At 50.1% G+C, this 21,661-nt stretch overlaps 1 protein-coding gene across 1 annotated transcript; it reads right to left on the bottom strand.

The window, feature by feature from the left end:
- Nucleotides 1–4,580: 4,580 nt before the first annotated feature.
- LOC101160907 (ras-associating and dilute domain-containing protein) lies at nt 4,581–20,048 on the bottom strand. The gene is made up of 16 exons (XM_023957318.1): nt 19,538–20,048; nt 16,944–17,261; nt 16,632–16,867; nt 16,067–16,395; nt 14,633–15,298; nt 14,520–14,560; nt 14,294–14,442; nt 14,103–14,215; nt 9,407–9,626; nt 8,966–9,138; nt 7,561–7,705; nt 6,985–7,166; nt 6,624–6,909; nt 5,715–5,800; nt 5,505–5,644; nt 4,581–5,431 (listed from the first exon to the last, which is right to left on the bottom strand). Exons 1-16 carry the CDS (start codon nt 19,651–19,653, stop codon nt 5,329–5,331), a joined length of 3,303 nt encoding a protein of 1,100 aa, XP_023813086.1. The 5' UTR covers nt 19,654–20,048; the 3' UTR covers nt 4,581–5,328.
- Nucleotides 20,049–21,661: the final 1,613 nt, after the last annotated feature.

Here is a 21,661-nt window from a genome sequence, read left to right on the forward strand (position 1 = left end):
GGTCTGACGAAGGCTGAGTCAACACGAGTCACATTTAAAGCAGCTTTTATAGATATGAATAAACTCTCAGCAGATTTCACTTTCTGAGATTTTTCATTAAGAAAATCAAAATAGAAAAGGATTTTCATAACTGATACCGAAACATTAGATTTTAAGTAGTTTTTTTTCATCGAATATTCCTCGTTTTCTACCTCATTAACTGTTTTTTTATGTCCTACACTCTAAAAAGAAAAAAGTTAATCCAATTTAATTGAATCACTTCAATCGGTAAAACGTCATTGAATTAAGTTTATTCAGCTCAAATCTTTATGTCTATCCAACTCAATGTAATACGTTGATCCAACTTTAATTTTTTTTTCAATTTTGTTTATACAACTTAAACTGACACATTTTTCTAAATGTCATCCAATGGGCCTTGTAGTTTCCATATCAAAGATATTAATGACCCAGCAATGTCTCGCATTACAAGGCAGGAGCTCACATGTCGTGAACTCTGTCTTTAATTTTAGGACATACAGTGTTTTTCTGCACAAGGGGGTTGGTCATCATCCTCTCCCAAACTCTAACTCATGGTGCAGAAAGAAAGAAACACAACAGTTTCAATTAAAACAGCTAGACAACAAAACACATGGACAAAAACTCACACTTAAACCCCAATCTGCCTAGATTGGTAAAGAAAATGGTATCCCACAATTCCTTGCGCTGCCTTACATTATGATGTCATGACGCATTGACAGCTTCACACCAAAGTTACACCAACTTAATCAAATTAAGTTGATTGAAAGTAAAATAACAATGTCAGACAACTATGTGTTATTTTTAAGTTGAATTAACTCAAAAAAATGATTTATTTTCACCAAACTAAATAATTAAGTTAGATCAATGTGAAAAAGTGCATCATTCCAACTACAGCCCAAATACTTTTTTTAGAGTGTAATTCTATGTCTCGGTTAAGAAGGAAGCTGAAATTAGGTTTTAGCTTCACAGAACATAAAAAAACAGGAGGAAGGTCCGGAAAATAGCAGCAAATGTTAAAATATTTGGTTTTTTTCCTGCAATCAAAACAACAATAAACCATTTCCAAACAAACAGCAGACGTCATGCATCTTTACACACACAGATCAAACTTATAATCAATTTTATTAGTCCTGACGTTGATTAGAAAATATGTTTCTAACCAAATACATTTTTGTATCAAAAACATGTCATAAAAAATATACATCATAATTTAAAACATGTATTTTTATTATTTTCATATTAGTTGTATTATAATTTTTTTTTCATTTGATCAAATGTTTTCATCACAGCTGAACCAATACAGCTATGGATATGATGCTCACTTTCTGTAGATTGGCTCCAAGGTTGGGATTCCTTCCTCTACCCCCCCCCCCCCATCCCTCCTCCCCCCTCCATGAAAAGCATGGAGACAATGTGACTGATGGGATCCTTTAAGGTGGTATTACTCAGATCTCTTTTCCATCCATCCACCTTCAGAACTCACTGAAACCCCTTTGGGCACACAGAGTTGCTGGAGCCTATCCCAGCTGTTGGGTGACCCCTGAACACATCACCAGTGTGTTGCAGGACTACACACACACACACACACACACACACACACACGCACACACACACACACACACACCAATGAACCCAGGAAGCATGTTTCTGGGCTGTGCGAGAAGCTGCAGAGAAACCACGGACGCATGAGGGGAACACGCAAACGCCACACAGAAGCTGAGATTCGGCCTTTTTGCTGTGAGGCTGGAGGGCTGACCACTAGGCCACCATGCTCAGGAAAACTGAAGAACTGTTCACAAACATTGAAACATCACAGATGACGTGTTCTGGAGGGAAACTTGATGGTCCAGAAGTTTGAATCTTAGCAAAGGACGAACAGGAAAACAGAGAGGATTCTGGGTAGTCAGTCACAAAAAGTCACATTTGATCCACTGGGGGGCGCTGTGACCCCACAGGTGGATGGAGTCCAGTCGTCACTCAGGCTTTCAGACTCGGATTTAAACGGGATTAAAGGCCCTGACAGTCCTTCCTCTCTAAAAACAGCAAAATAATCTGAGATTATTGACCGGCGTGTTTCTGGTAATCCTGTGCTTTGATGTGATCGATGTGAAGAATTTCACCAATGTTTTCCCCATTTTCAGCTTCAGCATTCAGTCGGAACTTTGCAGATTTTTTGGATGTTTTTTATTTTTTTTTATTATTTTGATTCAGCTTTAACAAAAAAAGAAAAATCCAACTAATTTCTACTAAAGACCTCTTCTTGTTTTTAATAATTATTGTTCATGTTTGGAAAATCTTTGGTAAATGTTTGTCTTTCATTAATAATGTCCGTGGCGGACTGGAGGAAAGTTTTAAGGATTATTCCCTAAAAGCTGCTTTGGGTTGGGTTTGTTCCTGGTTGAAGTCGGCGGCGTTCTGTGGCCAAAGCGAAGGTTTGTTTCTGCGTTTTTTATTTACCTTCACTTGCAGCTCCTCTTCCTCGCACACCTTCGTTTCCGGCAGGGTTTCCTGCCTGTGTTTGACCGCCCCCCTCAGCTGGGGCGGATTCCGGTCCGGGGCAGCTCTGTCTGTGTTTCTATGGTTTGTTTCCTGCCTTCATTGTTTTTGGTGGGGGGCAGGAAGGATGAGCCCCCCCCCTCCAAGCGTTTCAGGAGGCTGTAACCACAGCTTTGAATCTGCCTAAAATCCAGGCAGAAAACCTTCGTAAAGGACGTTTTTTTTTTATCATTTTGCTGTCATGTTTCATGTTCCTAGAAAGCAAACGTCTTTTGAACAGATTAGAACTGCAGTCAAATCTCAAATTAGGATTAAAATGAATCAGAATTTGTACAATTCAGCAGAAATCCTGTTGTTCTTTCACATTTCTGGTTTTTACTTCATCAGAGATTTGAAAGGATTTCTGCTGTGAAACGTTTTGGATCTTAAAGTCAGTAGGAAGTTCCAGTTTCTGCTCAGCAGTTTGACCTTTTGTGACCTTTTGATCATTTCCAAAGGGCCGTCTGCAGCTGCTTATTTCTTTTTTAGCTTTTTTTAACTCCGGCTCTTGAGCTCTCCGCTGCCTTCATCGACTCATTCAGCATTTATCTCTGTATTGGTGGAATTCCTTGAAGCCGTGTGAACTTTTTCTTGAAAGAAAGACGGCGGCCGGCGGCCCTGAATGTCAGCGGTGACTTACTGCCAGGGTGAGTCAGAGTCTGAGGAGCTGATGGAGGTGAATCAGGCCTTTGGAAACGCCAGCGGAGCCTCTCTCCCTGTCATCTCCTCTCAGATAAGAGCCGTGGACTCTGGGAAATGAACCGGCACAGTGTTGCTTTTGTGAGTCAGAGAAAAGTGTCGCTTTGTTCTGCAGTGCAGCTTTCAGCTCCCAGTTCCTAATCCTTCACGTTTCCAAACACCTTCTCCTTCCTGTAAAAACTCTTTCGTTGTTGTCATCTTTTCTTCATTTCTTTTTCACCTCAGGGATATTCCACTCGGCGAGCCCACATCATCACTCCTCCTCCGCCATGCTTGTCTGCTCCTCTGAGCTGATTTGTTGTTAGATTTTCCCTGATCAGCCCATCCTTCAGGGGGGGGCACTGTTGGGTTTCCTCTCTTCTTCATGCGGTTCCTGCAGAGGCGAATAAACGGCGGTTTGTCAGTGGATAAATGCAGCTTCTGTGACACCCCAACGCCACAGGAATGCGGCCTGCGGCGCTTTCATGACGCCTGCAGAAAGTCTCCCGCTGTTGGTCCAGCCTGCAGAGCTCCGTGAGCCGCCGGATCTGCTGGAAAGGTTCCGGACGCCGCTTTGCTTCCATGAACTCCACCGCAAACCTTCCTCCTGATGGCTGCTTTTCTCTTTGCATTAGCCACGCCCACATCGTCGACACGACCGAGTGTTCGTACGGTCTTCAGCCTCTCTCTGCCAACCTGGAGGCCGTTTGAGCGACCTGAACGTGTCTGATGAGTAGGGGTCAAAGGTCATGCCTGACAGTCGGTCTTGTCATATTTCTGCGTGACTCTAGAGACCCACTCTGATGAAAATGGCGTTTTTAACACGCCTTTGTGGCATTATTCTCACGATGGAGGACATTTATAATGAAGTTAAGCTTCAAACTGCATTTCTGAGGATTTCTTTCTTCAAATCATTGTGAATCAGGAGCAGATGGAAAAATGCGGGCCACAAGCTCCCTATCCTGAGCTCCTAACAATGGCGAGGGGAAGGCGCTGCGCCAACGGTCCCACCCACGACTCAGCCTTATTACCACTAATAAGGCTCTGAAAAAGGATGATCAGTGTGCCCCTTACTGGTTTAAAGCATGTTTCTGTTTGTGAGGGGGCGTGGCCATTGTGTTTGTGAGGGGGCGTGGCCATTGTGTTTGTGAGGGGGCGTGGCCATTCAGTTCAGCTCTGGAGGCACTAAAAACTATGTTTTTCTGGGCTTCTAAAGTGACTTTGTCTCTATTTTTGGTTTGTTTGTTCATTATGTGAAGCAGTGATGAATAAAATAATAAAGAAACTACATTAATTGATAAAAGCGGAAACCAAACCTCCAGTTGACACATTTTCCTTCAACGTCTGTGGAAATGTTTTAAATCCAGTTTTATTTCTCTACAAATACTAACAGCTTTTATTGACCCGGGTCGTTTTTGACCCTCTGAATTGCCTGATAAAGTCAAACCTCCAGGACGAAGGTCAACTACCAGGTTAGTGATTCTCTGCTTTCAGACGCCGCAGCGGCTCCTCAAACCAGAAAGTGGACCGTTGGGTCTGGAAGCAGCGATCCAGAACCCACCGAGCCGGGCCGGGCCGCTCTGGCTCTGACCTGCAGGCGGAACCAAAAGTCTGACGGCAGGATCGAGGTCAGGGGGCGCCGCACACCGGGGGATGGCAGCCCGACTGCAAACCTTCACTGTCATGAAGCAGGTTATCAGCCGGGGCCTCTGGGGGGGGGGGGGGGGCGAGCATGCGTCAGTGGAAAGTGCCTGGCTCATGGGAACCGCAGAGCAGCCGGGGATTCGGCCTGAAGCTCCTCCCACAGCGTCAGAGAGGAGACGCCTTTGAACGTCGTATTTATTCTTTATGTTACAAAACACTGCGTCATAAATATCACAAAGAGGAAAGTGTGGGACTGAAAAACGTTCCACAGTTTGTTTCCAGCTCCTCAGGTTTGGGGGGGCCTCCTCCGCTCAGTGCTGGGGAGGTGTGATCAGAGAAGTGTAGTGCTTCAGTCCTGCAGCTTTCTTTGGTTTTCACGTCTGTGTGAAATGTTCAGTCTGGACTCGGAGCGTCTCCTGCTCCTCCTCGCTCCTCCTCCTCGCTCCTCCTCCTTCAGCATGGAGTGGCGTTGGAGGACCTGCAGCTTGACCTGGAGTCCATCTTGGCGACGAGCAGCTTGAGACGGTCTCCGGCTGAGCGGATGAGCTCTCTGCCGCTGAGGGAAGACAGAGGCGCCGTGACATCAGCAGCTGGAGACCTTTGCCCCCCCCCTGCCCGCCCCCACCCACCTGTTGTAGTCCATCCCCACCAGGCTGATGCCGTTCACCGCCAGGATGTGGTCGCCCGTCCTCAGCTTCTGGCTCAGAGCGGCCGGAGAGTCTGGAACCACGGACTTCACGTAGACGCCGCTCATCCTCAGAGGCGTTTTCTGTAAAACAGGAGCGGCGGTCGGATCAAGGAGCAAAGCGGGGAAGCGGCGGGAAACGCCACTTTCTCACCATTCCGTCGACGAGCGCCAGCCCCAGCCCGTGGGGCCCCCGGTGGATCTCCACGCTGAAGACCTCCTCCTGGTCGTCCTGGGCCCCTGCAGACAGCAGCGCGTCAGCGAGTTCGTGAACGGCGTTCAGCCTCCGGGGCGTTCGTTTGGATCAAACGCTGGAAAAGTGGGCGGCGGCCAAAGCAACTTCAAAGAGAAGCTGAGGGAGAGGCTGCGACGGCGGCGCCTCCTCTGGTGAAATTGAGTCATCAATGACTCTGAAAATCAACTGCACCCCCCTGCTTTCCTTTCTGCCCCCCGCCCCGAACAATGGACCGGCCCGATTAAGATTCCACGCAGCAACCCAGCCGTAAACTCCCATGACGGACGGCGCTTTCTCTCCTGACATCACTGCTCAGATTAAAGGATTAACAAACTTTGTAAAAAACACCCCCCCCCAAACCTGCACCACGAGGGGGGAGGGGGGTCAGAATGACACGGTCAGGTTTTTGCTTCATTAGCTGATGAATCGCACTCAGAAACAGACAGATGGATTCAGGATTAGCCCCCCCCTTAAGAAAACGACTTTAAATTGACTGAGAGTGAAGACACCCCCCCCCCCCATCAAAGGGGGCAATTAGCTGAGGAAAAGGGCAACCTCTACAGTTCTGAAAGTTATTGTTTCATTTAGATGTACCCCCCCCCCCCCGACCGACACACAAATGATAAGTGGGGGGGTCCAAAAGCAAACAGGGGCAGAAGTAGAAGCTGCAGGGTGGGCCGCCCCCCCCGCACCACACATTCCTGACCTCCAGCGTCATGGAGGAGCGGGGGGGGGGGGGGGGGGGTCCTCCTCCTCCTCCTCCTGTCTGAGGTCAGGGGGAGCTGCAGCGTCTCCTGCAGGGGTCAAAGGTCGAGCACTTCCAAGCACCTGTCCTCAGCTGCCGGGCCCCCTCCTGCAGGTCCGCCTCCAGCTGGGCCAGCTCCATCCCCTGGGGGGTGTTGGGTGGGGTGAGCAGGCAGGACGGGTCCAGCGCCAGGCTCTTGTGGAGGCCCGGGTCGGGCCGCTCGGGCAGCGTGTTCTGCAGCTCCAGGCTCTTCAGCTTCTGGGTCAGGACCGCCTCGCAGCCGCTCAGGTCGCCGGGAGGCCCGCGGGTCTGAGCCGGGTGTGCGGGGCTCCTGACGGCGCTCACGGCGGCGCCCGTCCTGCTGGGAGCCTGTCGGATCGGTCAGAGGATCAGCTACAGCTGTGGGTCACCGGAGCGGCTTCAGTCTGGATCCAAACTCGTTACCTGCTCCTCCAGAACTTCCTCAGCGCTGGTTTTACTGCCGCGGAGCCGCTGGGCAAACTCCTGCAGGCGGGCCAGCTGCTGGAAGAGCGCCGGCTCCAGGATGGGCTTCCCCAGCTCCAGGTGGAAGCAGCTGCTGGGCAGGACCAGCGGCGGGTGGCAGTCGAAGCTCTCCAGGATGTCTCCTGCAGAGAAGAGGGGCTGTGCTGCAGCGTCCGTTCAGAGAACCCAGAGCGGAAAGGAAGACGGATGCGGACAGAAAGAAAACATCTGCAGCTGATTGGAGGAGACGATGGAGGGAATCCTCCAGGCTTTTGGTGAGCTGCAGCAGCAGACGCCGTTTCTGTTGCTGACAGCAGGTCGGCTGTGATTGGTGCTGAGCCTGGAGTCTGGTTACTCCAGTTTACTGTAAACAGACGGCGCCTCGGCGGTGGAGCGGCTCAGAGGAGAGCCTGTTTCCAGCACACTGTCTAAAAGCGAAACCTGCTGCTAAATCTGATCGATGCTCAGAAACGAAGTTTTGACCGTTGACTGTATATGAGACCTGGACTGAGCGTAAAGTGACGAGTGGCATCGAACCTGTACTGGCCGCGTCCTCCTCCTCCTCAGGCGACGGCCTCCACCTGCTGGGGGCGCTCTTCCCGGCGCCGTAGGCCCTCAGCATGTGGTGAAGCTGAGCGGGGTTCAGAGCAGCGAACTCGGCCCGCAGAGACGTCCAGGTGGCCTGATGAGAAGAACGGAGGGTTTCAGACGCTGCTCACCCCCCCCCGCTTACAAACAAACACTGCTTCTCTGTGCGTAAAACAGCAAAGCCTCGTGGGAAACGTTCCTCAGACAGATGAGGAGCTCTTCTTTTCTGCATCTTCGTGAGGAGAACCAGTAATTATGGGTCTGCTCGGGTTCCTGTGAACGTCCTCATCCAGAGATATGACGATGATCTGACAGGAGCGCTGAGGACGCCGCTGAGTCATGTGACGCAGACGAGCCGCCCCCACACACAACTGCTCAGAAACCTCACGGGCTCAAAGATCTGGTTGTTATGTCTGAGATTTCATGTTTTCTCCCCAAAAATAACCCCGGCGTCCTCTGTTTTTCCAAACGCGGGGGCCCCTCCCTCTGGGGTAAATTATAAGTGCCGCAGAAGGAGGGATGGAAAAGTTTCTGCAGGGCGTGTGCTGCTCTGCAGCCGCAAAGTGACCTCATGGCGGAGCGGGATAAAAACAGGCGGAACGGGCAGCTGATGGGTGGGGGGTGGGGGGGTCAGGAACCTTTATTTTCTACAGAAACCCGAGCAGAGAAGCAGAAAAGGTGAAGCCGTCCGTTCAGAGCGCCAGGATCGGGGGGGGTCAGCAGCGTTCCTCTGCATTTCACCTGAGCAGCTTTGTTTGCTCCTTCTCCTTTATGACTTCCTGTTTGATGCCCCCCGCCCCCCTGTGAGCTTAAGCGGGGATTACTGCTGCAGCTCAGCGCGGACTGATGGACGCTCCGCTGGTCTGATGCCGTCGCTCTGCGCCAAACGATGCCGGAAACGTTGTTTTCTTCATAACCAAAATCCTACGTTTGAGCCACAACAATGAATCTGTGGGGAAGGCTTCAGGAAAAGTGTCTAAAGAGAAGCGAAGAACAGACGTGGAGTTTGAAAACAGGAAGTTAGAGTCATAAAATCTGTTTCCAAAGCAGAAGCCAGATCAGGACGTTCCTCGTCTGCTTCTGTATGGCGTTAAAAATGTGAAAATAGAGAATAAAGTAGGAGTTAAAACCAAAGGAGAAGAAGGATTCACTCCAACAGGATGTGAGCAGGTAATGGTTCACCTGCAGGTTAACGGCATGTGAGTCAGGACTGGACACGCCTTTACCATGATGTCATGGTTTGAACATGTCATGTTTACTTTTGAAGCTCCTGCAGGCTGTTTCCTGCTGGAGCTTTTTCTGTTTGGACCTTTGGAAGGAGAAGTTCACCCCGCAGACAGGAAGCCCCTCTGACCTGCAGCAGCGTCTCCTTGGGCGTGGCCAGCAGATTCACCGCCGCAGAGAGCTTCTGGAGGAACTCGGAGGCCACGTCGCCTAAACCCACGCTCTGGATCCAGTCCATCAGCAGGTCCAGGTTGGCACGGATCTGAACGCCGCGCGACCACTGGTAGAAGCTGGCCACCGACCCTGGACAAGCAGGAAACATCAGGATGAGGTCTATCGATCGGCCCAGCATTCTGCAAACAGGATGGATGTGAGAACAGCTGATGGCTCGGCGGCCGCTTCACGCCGCGGCGCTCATGGGAACCTGGCCTCTGCGGGAATCCATCATGCTCATCTGAGCAACATCTAACAGCAGCTGTGGAGGCTCTCCAAACAAACTTCATGGTTGACATGAGGAGTCACAGGGAGGATTAGCCCCCACCCTCCTCTGCTGTGGCGGCGCTCCGCTCACCTCTGTCCATGAGGGCGTTGAAGAGCGACGCGTTGATGAAGAAGAAGAGGTACGCGCAGAGCTGGAGGGTGATGTCCGCGTGCACCTGGAAGGCCGTGAGCAGCTGCAGCGCCTCCTTCAGCACCTCCAGGATGCTGCCGAGCCCGCCGGGCACCCGCAGCTGACCGCCGTCCGAGAAGGGGTTCCCGTCCAGCAGGCCGAACAGGGCTGAGTACATGCTCTGTGGGGGGGGAGCAGAAGGGGGTGTGAGCGGCACAGGAAGGCCCGTGTGAAGAAGCTGCTACACAGAACATGGAGGAGGTGTTCATGACAAAGAGCTGCTGTGAGGAGGGAGGGAGGCTTCCTTCCGCCTCTGAGTTTGCTCAAACCCGAGGCATCGAACCTTCAACCTTTAGTCAGGAGAGGACAGGTTTCCTTCAGAAGAACGGTCTCAAACTGAGCCGCTAGTGGAGGCCTGTTTTACTGAATCACCTCCTCCTCCTGACACGCGCCTCCTTTGTTTCCACCGTGACTCGCTCCCCCAGCGAGGAAAGAGTTCCCGCTGTGGGGGCGGCGGCCCCGCATGCCTGAGGAACAGCTCAGCTGACGTTCAGCAGCTTTGGAGCCTCTAAGTCGTGATCTGTCCTCTCAGAAAGAAGCGAGAACGTCCTCCGCCGTTCAGCGGTTTCCTGAGCGCCGGCCCTTTTCTCCTCCTCCCTTCCTCTTTAGGGCGTTCGATGACAGTCTGTCCGCTTTTGCAGGAAACGCAGAAACTACCAATATATACGCATAGAAAATACTGTTTCACAGCTTTTACTGTTGACAATAAAGCCAAACGACGTGTTTATTGGTAAATTAGCGAGCTAAAAGAACGAGGAACGGCTTCAGGGTTTGTGGATTATTCTGACAAACAGGCTCCATGAGTCGACATGAACGTTTGCTGTAGAAGAGGCAAAAGAAGTGATCATATTAACTCTATGCAGGTTTAAATGTCTTCATTGAAATATAACTTTAAAAAAATGCATTCATTGGAAAGTTTTACTAAATAAAAGTTCATTGTAAAAAAGCATTAAAGACTCTAATCATCTTCTGATCGATTCTAAAAACCTTTTTTTCATTATATTCATGCCGTTTTGGTAAACGATAGTTTTGAAAAAACAAAATACTAAAACTGTTGAAACTGAAACTAAATAAAACCAAAAGCAGAAAGCGAATGATGGTTTCTGCAAGAATATAACTATGGGTTTTTTTCTGTTTTAAAGTGTCACAAACCAAAAATCTGCCTTTCAATGTTTTTTCTGTTTCCATCAGAAATCTGTCTAGAGTTTTATTTGACGTTTTTCATCTGTAGTTTCAGGCTGTTGTGTTTGGGTTTTTATTGGCCCTCATTAGGCAGCCTATTTTTAACCAACAGTTTCGTTGTGGATTTGAAGCTGCATAAAGTTTCTTGCTGTGAGGATCTGAAGAGGTGTGAAGTTCTGTCTGCAGACACCAAAGGAACCACAAGCGGGGTTGTTGTGCGTCCCTTTAGCGGGGTTGTTGTGCGTCCCTTCAGCGGGGTTGTTGTGCGTCCCTTCAGCGGGGTTGTTGTGTGTCCCTTCAGCGGGGTTGTTGTGCGTCCCTTCAGCGGGGTTGTTGTGCGTCCCTTCAGCAGGGTTGTTGTGCGTCCCTTCAGCGGGGTTGTTGTGCGTCCCTTCAGCATGGTTGTTGTGCGTCCCTTCAGCAGGGTTGTTGTGCGTCCCTTCAGCGGGGTTGTTGTGCGTCCCTTCAGCGGGGTTGTTGTGCGTCCCTTCAGCGGGGTTGTTGTGCGTCCCTTCAGCATGGTTGTTGTGCGTCCCTTCAGCATGGTTATTGTGCGTCCCTTCAGCATGGTTATTGTGCGTCCCTTCAGCATGGTTATTGTGCGTCCCTTCAGCATGGTTGTTGTGCGTCCCTTCAGCAGGGTTGTTGTGCGTCCCTTCAGCGGGGTTGTTGTGCGTCCCTTCAGCAGGGTTGTTGTGCGTCCCTTCAGCGGGGTTGTTGTGCGTCCCTTCAGCATGGTTGTTGTGCGTCCCTTCAGCATGGTTGTTGTGCGTCCCTTCAGCAGGGTTGTTGTGCGTCCCTTCAGCGGGGTTGTTGTGCGTCCCTTCAGCGGGGTTGTTGTGCGTCCCTTCAGCTGGGTTGTTGTGCGTCCCTTCAGCATGGTTGTTGTGCGTCCCTTCAGCATGGTTATTGTGCGTCCCTTCAGCATGGTTGTTGTGCGTCCCTTCAGCATGGTTGTTGTGCGTCCCTTCAGCGGGGTTGTTGTGCGTCCCTTCAGCGGGGTTGTTGTGCGTCCCTTCAGCATGGTTGTTGTGCGTCCCTTCAGCATGGTTGTTGTGCGTCCCTTCAGCATGGTTATTGTGCGTCCCTTCAGCATGGTTGTTGTGCGTCCCTTCAGCATGGTTGTTGTGCGTCCCTTCAGCATGGTTGTTGTGCGTCCCTTCAGCATGGTTGTTGTGCGTCCCTTCAGCGGGGTTGTTGTGCGTCCCTTCAGCGGGGTTGTTGTGCGTCCCTTCAGCATGGTTATTGTGCGTCCCTTCAGCATGGTTGTTGTGCGTCCCTTCAGCATGGTTGTTGTGCGTCCCTTCAGCATGGTTGTTGTGCGTCCCTTCAGCATGGTTGTTGTGCGTCCCTTCAGCATGGTTGTTGTGCGTCCCTTCAGCATGGTTATTGTGCGTCCCTTCAGCATGGTTGTTGTGCGTCCCTTCAGCATGGTTGTTGTGCGTCCCTTCAGCATGGTTGTTGTGCGTCCCTTCAGCGGGGTTGTTGTGCGTCCCTTCAGCGGGGTTGTTGTGCGTCCCTTCAGCATGGTTATTGTGCGTCCCTTCAGCATGGTTGTTGTGCGTCCCTTCAGCATGGTTGTTGTGCGTCCCTTCAGCATGGTTGTTGTGCGTCCCTTCAGCATGGTTGTTGTGCGTCCCTTCAGCATGGTTATTGTGCGTCCCTTCAGCATGGTTGTTGTGCGTCCCTTCAGCATGGTTGTTGTGCGTCCCTTCAGCATGGTTATTGTGCGTCCCTTCAGCATGGTTGTTGTGCGTCCCTTCAGCATGGTTGTTGTGCGTCCCTTCAGCATGGTTGTTGTGCGTCCCTTCAGCATGGTTATTGTGCGTCCCTTCAGCATGGTTGTTGTGCGTCCCTTCAGCATGGTTGTTGTGCGTCCCTTCAGCATGGTTATTGTGCGTCCCTTCAGCATGGTTGTTGTGCGTCCCTTCAGCGGGGTTGTTGTGCGTCCCTTCAGCATGGTTGTTGTGCGTCCCTTCAGCGGGGTTGTTGTGCGTCCCTTCAGCGGGGTTGTTGTGCGTCCCTTCAGCATGGTTATTGTGCGTCCCTTCAGCATGGTTGTTGTGCGTCCCTTCAGCATGGTTGTTGTGCGTCCCTTCAGCATGGTTGTTGTGCGTCCCTTCAGCATGGTTGTTGTGCGTCCCTTCAGCATGGTTGTTGTGCGTCCCTTCAGCATGGTTGTTGTGCGTCCCTTCAGCATGGTTGTTGTGCGTCCCTTCAGCATGGTTGTTGTGCGTCCCTTCAGCGGGGTTGTTGTGCGTCCCTTCAGCGGGGTTGTTGTGCGTCCCTTCAGCATGGTTATTGTGCGTCCCTTCAGCATGGTTGTTGTGCGTCCCTTCAGCATGGTTGTTGTGCGTCCCTTCAGCATGGTTATTGTGCGTCCCTTCAGCATGGTTGTTGTGCGTCCCTTCAGCATGGTTGTTGTGCGTCCCTTCAGCATGGTTGTTGTGCGTCCCTTCAGCATGGTTGTTGTGCGTCCCTTCAGCATGGTTGTTGTGCGTCCCTTCAGCATGGTTATTGTGCGTCCCTCCAGCATGGTTGTTGTGCGTCCCTTCAGCATGGTTGTTGTGCGTCCCTTCAGCATGGTTATTGTGCGTCCCTTCAGCATGGTTGTTGTGCGTCCCTCCAGCATGGTTGTTGTGCGTCCCTTCAGCGTTTTTAGGACCACCATGCCTGACTCAACAGACCGTATTCTTCTGTGTTCTGCTCAGTGTTTAAAACAACAGAACAGCCTGTTCCTGCTTCCTTCCTCAGCTTCCTCCTTCAGTCAGCGTGCAGGGTGGAGGTGGCCGACCCCCCCCCACATGCTTCTGATGAACACAGGGAGTGTTCGGGTCGGGTCGCTCCCACAGAGTCACGCAGGCGACTTTGAAAGTTCTGGAGTGGACGGAGGAGCAGAAGCTGCTGGTTTTCTGTTCCTCCGAATGAAACTCTGAGAAAGGCGGAGACGTGAAACATCTGACGGCCTCCCAGTTAACGAGCGGCTGCGAGCGCCACATAAATCCTGGCGGGGAGCGTCCCGCCGGGCCGTAAAACAGCAGGCGTCTCTGCGCTAAAGCAAACTCAGATGCATCTTCAGCTTCTCATAACTTTAGATGAAAGCCGAGCAGCCGAACCGCGCCGCCGGGTTCCAAACCAGAAACAAATGCTTTCATCAGATCGAGCTCCTTCCAAATGACTGTGACCTTGAGATAGGACAGCGGCCGTCTTGATTCTGCAGCCAGTGGAAAAGACTGGCTATCTGCAGGCTTTCCTGCGTTTCCATGCTGATATTGTGCTTTCTGTCTGGAAAGGTCTCAATGAAAACAGAGAATCGTGTTTACACAGGCCGCCTTCCTGCCTCACATGTGAGAAACGCCCGCTTTCGGCGCTCCGCTAGGACGTCACGTTGAAGCCAGGCTGTGTGAGAACTGACCTTTGTTAGATAATACACCGACTGCTGGAAGGTAAACATGATGACCTCCTCCAGGACCGTCATGGCCTCCTCGCAGGCCGCCCGTGTGGAGGACATCTCAGAGTCCAGCAGGTCTGACGGAAAACAGACAAACGCAGGTTTGTTGTGGGACTGCAGGTGAGCAGCGCGGCACGGCGAGACAGGACGCCCACCTTCAGCCGGCTGCTCCGCCCTCCACTGCAGCAGCTGCGGCACGCCGTGCTGGATGAAGTGCAGCAGCTCGATGGAGTTGGCCATCCAGAGCGCCAGCGGCTGCAGACCGGGGATCAGCTGCTCCACGCCGAGCGGCGCGTCCTCCGAGCTGAGGGTATAACGTGTGATGACGTCAGCACTTTGTTGGGTTTAAGATCACGATGATTGTCATGTCGTGGGACTCACGCCGTCTCTGTCTGCTCTGCTGCCAGTTCCTTCGTCTTCTCCTGAAAAGGAAAACACATCCATGAGTCTCTGAACGCGGCGCCTCTCTGAACAAAGACGGCGTTGACTCGTACCCACGCCACCAGCTGGATCTGAGTGGCGATGCGCAGCAGCAGCTGCCTGAAGTGCGTCAGCTGAAAGGTGGAGGCTGAGTGCTGGAGGCAGAGGCCGAGCAGGAAAGCAGGCGTCAGCTTGGGTTCCGTCCCGCTGGGGTCCACCATGTCCACGATCTCCTGCAGGACTCTCTCCTCGTGCTCCAGCTGGTAGCTCAGCGCGGCCTCTCTGCCCTCCAGGTCTCTCCAGCGAAGGGGCGATGGCTTCCTCTGGGGCGTCTTTGCGTCGACAGAAGATCCGCACGATAAGCACAAAGTCTTTAAGTCGGAGTCGGGGAAGAGTCGGGCCATCCAGGGAGGAGCGTGGAGCGGGGCCGAGGTGCTGGTGGGGTCCTTAAAAATGAATAAGTAGTGTTTGCCCAGACCCACCAAGTCCCCTGGATTCAGCTCCACCTCCTCCTTCAGGAGGGAGCCGTTCCGGGTGACGGGAGCGCCGTGCAGAGGCTTCAGCATGGTCAGGGTCCTCCTCTGGGCGTCCAGGCGCCGGACGCAGCAGTGCTGCGGCAGCACGTCGGGGGCGAACAGCAGGATGTCCACCTTCAGCTGCTCCTCGTCTTCGCCGTTGCAGTGCTCCCTGCAGCAGCCAAAGATGGTGGAGGTCCCGCTCATCAGGTAGATGATGAAGTCCTGCAGGGAGGTGTTGAGAGCGGTCAGGAACAGCTGAAAGCATCACCTTTACTGCAGGCGTGGGCGTGTTGGTCTGACGCAGCAACACGCCACGTTCCTCTAATCCTTAAACAAACAGCCGTTGGTGTTCGGGACGCGGCTGGTTTCATCACACTCTGGAATGCAGCCAGGGTGTAAATAGTTCTGGATCTCTGGGTAAAAATAAGGTTTGTGCTCCAGGCGAGAATGGAAGGGCTTACAGGTGAGGCGCCGCGGCATCCGTGAGCTGCGGCTCGCCGCGCTAAGAGCATTAGCCTGGCAGCTCGCCGCTCAGAAAAGTCCAGCAGAGGAGCAGAGCTGGGTTCTGAACGACAGCTGCAGCTCTGCGCCTGCGTCCGTCTATCTGTGCTCCGGTCTGCGTCTGCGCAGCCCGCCGACATTCTGCGCAGTCAGAACCCTCCCACCACGAGAAAGCTTCTCTTTCTGGGACTGATGGGCTACAGCCCGCCTCTTTTAACAACAAATCCTTTCGTCCTCGCCAGGTTTCCCCGTCAGTAAAAGTGACGTGGAACGACACAGACGGCTTAGCCTGAGCCGGAAAGGATCGGTCGGTCCAAACGCACCTCCGTGTTTCAGCTCACGGCTCCATTCTGAGAAAATCAGGGATGTTCTCGCTGTCTGACAGCTCAGGTAAAGCTGGAGGAGTGTGCTGTAACGCTTCACCCTCACAGGAGAACAAACATCGTCATCCACCTGTGAGAACTCCAAATATACGAGGAGGGGGCTCACCTGTCTGTGACTGTAGCCCTGCAGCAGCAGGAAGTAAGGGAATTCAAAGGGGGGGTGGATGGAGTACTGGGTGGTGTTGTCGTCGCTGCTCTCTGTCTCCTCCTTCTCCACGCCGAGCCGCAGCACCTCCTTGTCGGCCTCGGCCTCCGGATCCTCTCTGAGCGCGCTCTGCTGGGCCCGGCCGGCCTCCCTGGTCATGGCCGACAGGTCCATCTCGCTCAGGCTCCTCCAGAAGCCGAGCCCGTCCACGTCGTCCCCGCTGCCGTCCACGAACAGGGAGGTGACCCTGCTGCGGTTCTTCTGCAGCCTTCGGGCCTGAGCATTGACACCTGGACCACAGACAAACTCTGGTTCTGATTCTGGACATGTGTTTGTTCCAAAATGCAAAAAAATGTAAGCTAAACTAAAAAAAAAAAAACAGAAACCAAACGATTTAAGTCAGAAGCAGCAGAACCAGAGGAAATGCGCAGGAAAAGGGGGCGTGTCCCTGGCTCTGCATGACCCACCCCACCCCCCCCTGTGAGTGCAGGACAATCAGGGCTGTGGGGGGGGGGTTGAGGTTTACCTGCTGTCACTGCGTCCCGCTCCTGCAGACTCTGCTCCTCCACGTTTGCCCTCAGCTGGATCTCGAACCTCCGGGAGAAACCTTCTTTGGGTTTCCATAGCGACTGCAGGAGGAGGGGCTTCTCTGAGTCGCCCACCACCCTGAAGCACTCTCTCTTCCACTGGCCGTCGGCCCCCGTCTGACCAATCACGTCGCACAGCACGTAGTGGTGGGGGTCTTCTTTTTCCAGACAGTACCTGAAGATCCACAGGGCCCATCAGAACCTGCTGTTTGGACCAGACCAGGCGGGTTCGGTCCTTCCAGGACCCTCACCTGTCCAGAGCCTCCTTCACCAGCTGCTTGGCGTTGGACTGCGTGGTGGCGAGCACGCTCTTGTAGTGCGTCCCCTGACAGATGTCGCTGCCGAAGATCTTCAGGATCCCCGGCGTGGACCTCTGGCTCGACAGTTCTGCCGGGTCGTCTTGGGTCAGACTCCCGCTGCCCCTCGCCTCCCCGCGGGCCCGGCTCAGGTCGGGACTGTGGCCGAAAACTGTGGAGAACCTGTTGTTGTGGCGCCGGATTTTGCTTTTGGCCGGCTGCCGGACACCTGTGCTCTCGGTGGAGCGGACCGTGTTGTCGGACTTGTTGGACCTGAGAGGAAGACAGACGCAGGTCGCTGTCGAGTGTTTTCCAAAAACTACAAATTACAACTGAAACTGACGACAAAAAATAAACCTAATATTGACTGAGGATCTGAACAGAAAACAAAAAAAAAAAACTCCCAGCGGCTGATGTGACGTGTCAGCCTTCAAAATAAAAGCAGGGGAAACAGAACTGAAACAATAAATAAAACCGCAACAAAACTCCAGAGACTCAAAAAAATACAGGAAGATCGTTTCCATATTGGTTTGAAACAATAAAGAAAGTCTGGGACTGCGTTACTGTTGGCTGCAGTAAGAAATGATGCATAGATAAATGCTAGTAGCCCAGAAGAAATGTCTGGACCCAAAACGAAACACATCGAGTTTGTGGCAGGAACTCGAAGTTTTGATGAGCTGAAGAGAAAAACCGTCAAAACCCAAAACGCCTCCACACTAAAAACAAAGACGGGGGAAACAGAAAACCTGACAGGGAGCAAATCAAAACAAACAGAAACAGCTGAGTAAGTGAGAACCTTGTGACGCAGCAAACAGCGCAGGACCAACGGAAGGTCAACCGTGACAAAACTCACAAGAAAAAGTGTTTCCGGCACCAGGAGCAAAGACGAAGTCTCAAAGTCCCACTCAGATCACCTTCTGGCAGTTTTCGTCTCAAAGAAATACTTAGAAATGTTCTTAATATATGTCCTCCATTGTGAGAAAAATACCAGGAGAACATGTCATAAACACCCCAAACTCCATCTTCATCAAAGTGGGTCTTTAAAACTGAACTATCAACAAAAAGGATCATTTTAGCTCATCAGGTTTTGATGTTTTTACTCTCTAAGCCCACATCACCATCCTTCCACTGCCGTGCCTGTCTGTCAGTTGCTGCCATGCATTTATGTGGTTCATGCTGATGTTTGTTTGTTTTGTGACAAAAGGTTGGTTTTTAAATCCCTACTGCAGATTTTTCCATGTTCCTGACGTTGATGTGAATTTTCTGCAACAACAAAGTGAAGACTTTTGCTTCCTGAAGGTGGAATTTTGTTTTCTTCACACCCCATTGTGCTGCAAAATAAGCTTTACAGGAATATTTCCTGATGCCTGGGATCTCTCTGCAACAAATCTTTCTGTGTCTTTAACTTTTGTTAAAGTAAGAAGCCTGCCTAATGAATTGCGTATCAACGCATTCCTTTCCCTTTCAGTTTGCTGCTAACATAACAGACTTAGCAGATTGGCTGACAGTTGTTGTCACGATAAGGACGACATGTTCGTTACCTTCACAGCCTAAACCACGCGGTTGTAACGTGTCGGGTCTTGTTGTGGATCTGGGCTTGAAACCTGCTTCATTTTAGGACGTTATTATGGATTTGTACTCACGCTTAGGAATAAAAACCCAATCTGATACGATCACAGATGCAGATGTCTTTGTGAGTAAAAAAAACAAACAAATAGATTTTACAAAACTGTTTTCAGACTAAATGTGACTCTCAGAAGAGAAAAACTGAACTTTGTGGTAAATATATCAAAGATCTCAAACGCATAAAAAGATTAAATATCAGCTAATGTACTGTTAAAACAATAATAATGGCATCAAAAATGACCATAGCTAATGTTAAATATAGTATTGGATTAAGATTTAAACGTTTATTACAGTCTAAACACATAATAACAACATTTATTAGGATGCTACGACTGATTCAAATGTAAACAACAAAAACAAAAGCATTTAATAGTTTTTTTTATGAGAATTTCCTTCCCAGTTTTTGAAATCAAAAATACACTGTCGTTCTCTAGATCTGTTTCTGCAGAGGAATTCATTCGAAATTCCCCTCTGAGTTGTGGGCGGGGCCGTTGGTGCCAAGCAAGCCCGCCCCTACTCCCCGTTATCCATCTGTTCTTTGTCCTGCCAGCTTACAGCTCCTCGCACCCACAACCTAACATTACCTGTGCAATAAAAATGGTGAGCAGCGTTGGAGCTTTTTTTTTTTTTTTTTAGCCGGATGGCATCTCAAATCAAACGCATCAGTCAGAATGGAGCGGAGCAGGGAGCTTGAGGCCCACCCCGCGTATTTTTGACGTCACAAAAAAAGCTCTTTCAAACAGCACTGATTCACAACGGTTTGAATAAGGAAATAGTGAGGAATGAAATTTTCAAGTCTAATTTACTTCTACTTCATATATTTCAGAATTATCAGAAAAATGCCACCAAAGACGTGAAAAACACCAAAAACACGATTTTCATCGAAGCGGGTTTTCAAGGAAAAGTTGCGCAGGCGCACTTACTGCACCGATCCATTGCTGGGCTTCCTCCCCAGCTTGGCCAGCCGCCTCTTCGGGGAGCGGAGCAGCAAACCCACCGGGAAGTTGAGCGTTTGTTTGTTTCTCTCCTCCGGGATCATGTCTGCCGTCGTCACACCGCGGAAGCGCCGACACGGCCGGGCTCGCCTCCAGCGGGCATTCCCGCCGCTCTCTAGCGAACGTCCGACAAGCTGCTGCCCTTAAAGCGCTTCCTCCCGCGTGCGGCGCTCAGCTTCATCGGGGGGCGAACGGGGCGCGTGAAGCCGGTGCCAACGGTCCCGGACCGTTACTTCTGACTGAAAGGTCTCATAAAAACTCAAGTCTCGCGGCAGAAAACAACGAAGATTGGAGGAAAAAAATCCCGTAAAGCTCTAGTCCTGACGGACAGCTAAGGTCTCTGACGGAATTAGTCCGCTTCAGGGCAGAGGAACGGGCTCGCGCGTGCGGCCCATGACGACCCGTTAACGGACTGAATGAATCAACCTGTAGCTGCGGGCGCGAGCGCTCAGGAGACGTCACGCGCGCGTAGAGGCGTGGCCAACCAGCTCAGTTTTTTCTGTTTTTTTAATCACAGCTTCCTAAATGATTGCGTGAATGCTAACAAAACAGTTAATAAAGCTTCCTCTGCTTCTTTTGTTCCCTTTGTTTGGTACGAAATACCTTCAGATAAATTTTCTCTGTCTTCTGCAAATGTTTTTTTTTTTTTTTTTTTTTTTTTTTTTTTTCAAATTCATCATACAGAAGAAAAGCTATCTTTTGAGTACTTATAAACTGTTTTCTTTTACGATTTAGATTAGGTTTTTGTTGTTTCTTGGCCTCTTTTGAGTTTTTTCTTCATAGGAATTCCTAAACAAAAGTGCAGTTCACTTTTACAGAACCTGTTTTTATTTTGAAAAACAAATAGAAAAACTTTTTTCTCAGAATTATATATATTAAGCCTCTCCTCATACTGATAAAAACTAGTTCCAAGAAAATCTAAATTGTTTATTAAGTTATAATAATAACAAACGTATGCTGCTGTTATTCCTAGTTTTTGTATGAAAGAAAGTTTAAACCAATATCAAAACAAGAAGGAAAGAAAAAACAGAAACGTTTAAAAACTTCTTATAATTTGTATTTGGAGAGCACTGTTTTCATTGTGTTTATGAAGCAACCCCGCCACCTGCTGGTCAATTTTAGACAACAGATATGTTCGCAAGATTAACTGGAATAAACTTTAATAATTTTTTCTTCTTCGTTGTTATTCACTTATCATCTTTGAAATGTCAGAAGTTCAATAATAATAATAATGGATTGGATTTATCTGCGCTTTTCAAGACACTCAAAGCGCTTACATTGTGTCCATTATTCATTCACTCCTCATTCATACTTGGTGATGGTAAGCTATGGTTGTAGCCACAGCTAAACAGCTTTAAAACCTATTCATGAAACGTACAGGTAGATGCCTCCTCAGGGATTTTGCTTCAAATTTGCAGATTTAAAAACGAAATTTGAGACATTTCCCCCAAATAAATTGTTATTTTTATTTAAGCAGAATGTTTGCAATATCAAAGGGATAGTTAAAATTAATTTAATTTAAAAAAAAAGATTATTTCAATAAAATACAGCACCCTAAACAGAAACCTGCTACATTAATAAAAAAAACCTGACATCCAGAATGTTTTTTTTTTTGTCTGTTTGTTTTGAGTGAGTCATCACTTGTTTAAACCATTGCGGTGCTCTGCAGTAAATGTATAACTGAACAGATTTATTCCTGTGTGCAGGAAGTTACAAGGAGGCAAAACAACCTTTTTAAACCCAGAAGAGTCCTTCAGAGGAAGCTGAGAGCCAGCCTCCTCTGCTGGTCAACAAACACAGAAACTCTGGGCTGAGAGTCTCTATTATCCCCAGAACGGGACTGACGGCACTACCCACAGTCGCCCTTTGGCCTAACAATGCCAGTTATGCTAATGTAGCTTAATAGTGCTAGCACTGCGAACACCATCATTAACGGACTCAGAATTTTTTTTTCTTATGATGCTAATCACGCTAACTATGCTAGTAAAGCTAATTTGGCAAAAGATGCTAGCATTGCGATCAGAATCGTCAACTGACTCATAAAAACACATT

Source organism: Oryzias latipes, chromosome 8 (assembly GCF_002234675.1).
Source record: "Oryzias latipes chromosome 8, ASM223467v1".
Lineage (NCBI taxonomy): Eukaryota > Metazoa > Chordata > Actinopteri > Beloniformes > Adrianichthyidae > Oryzias > Oryzias latipes.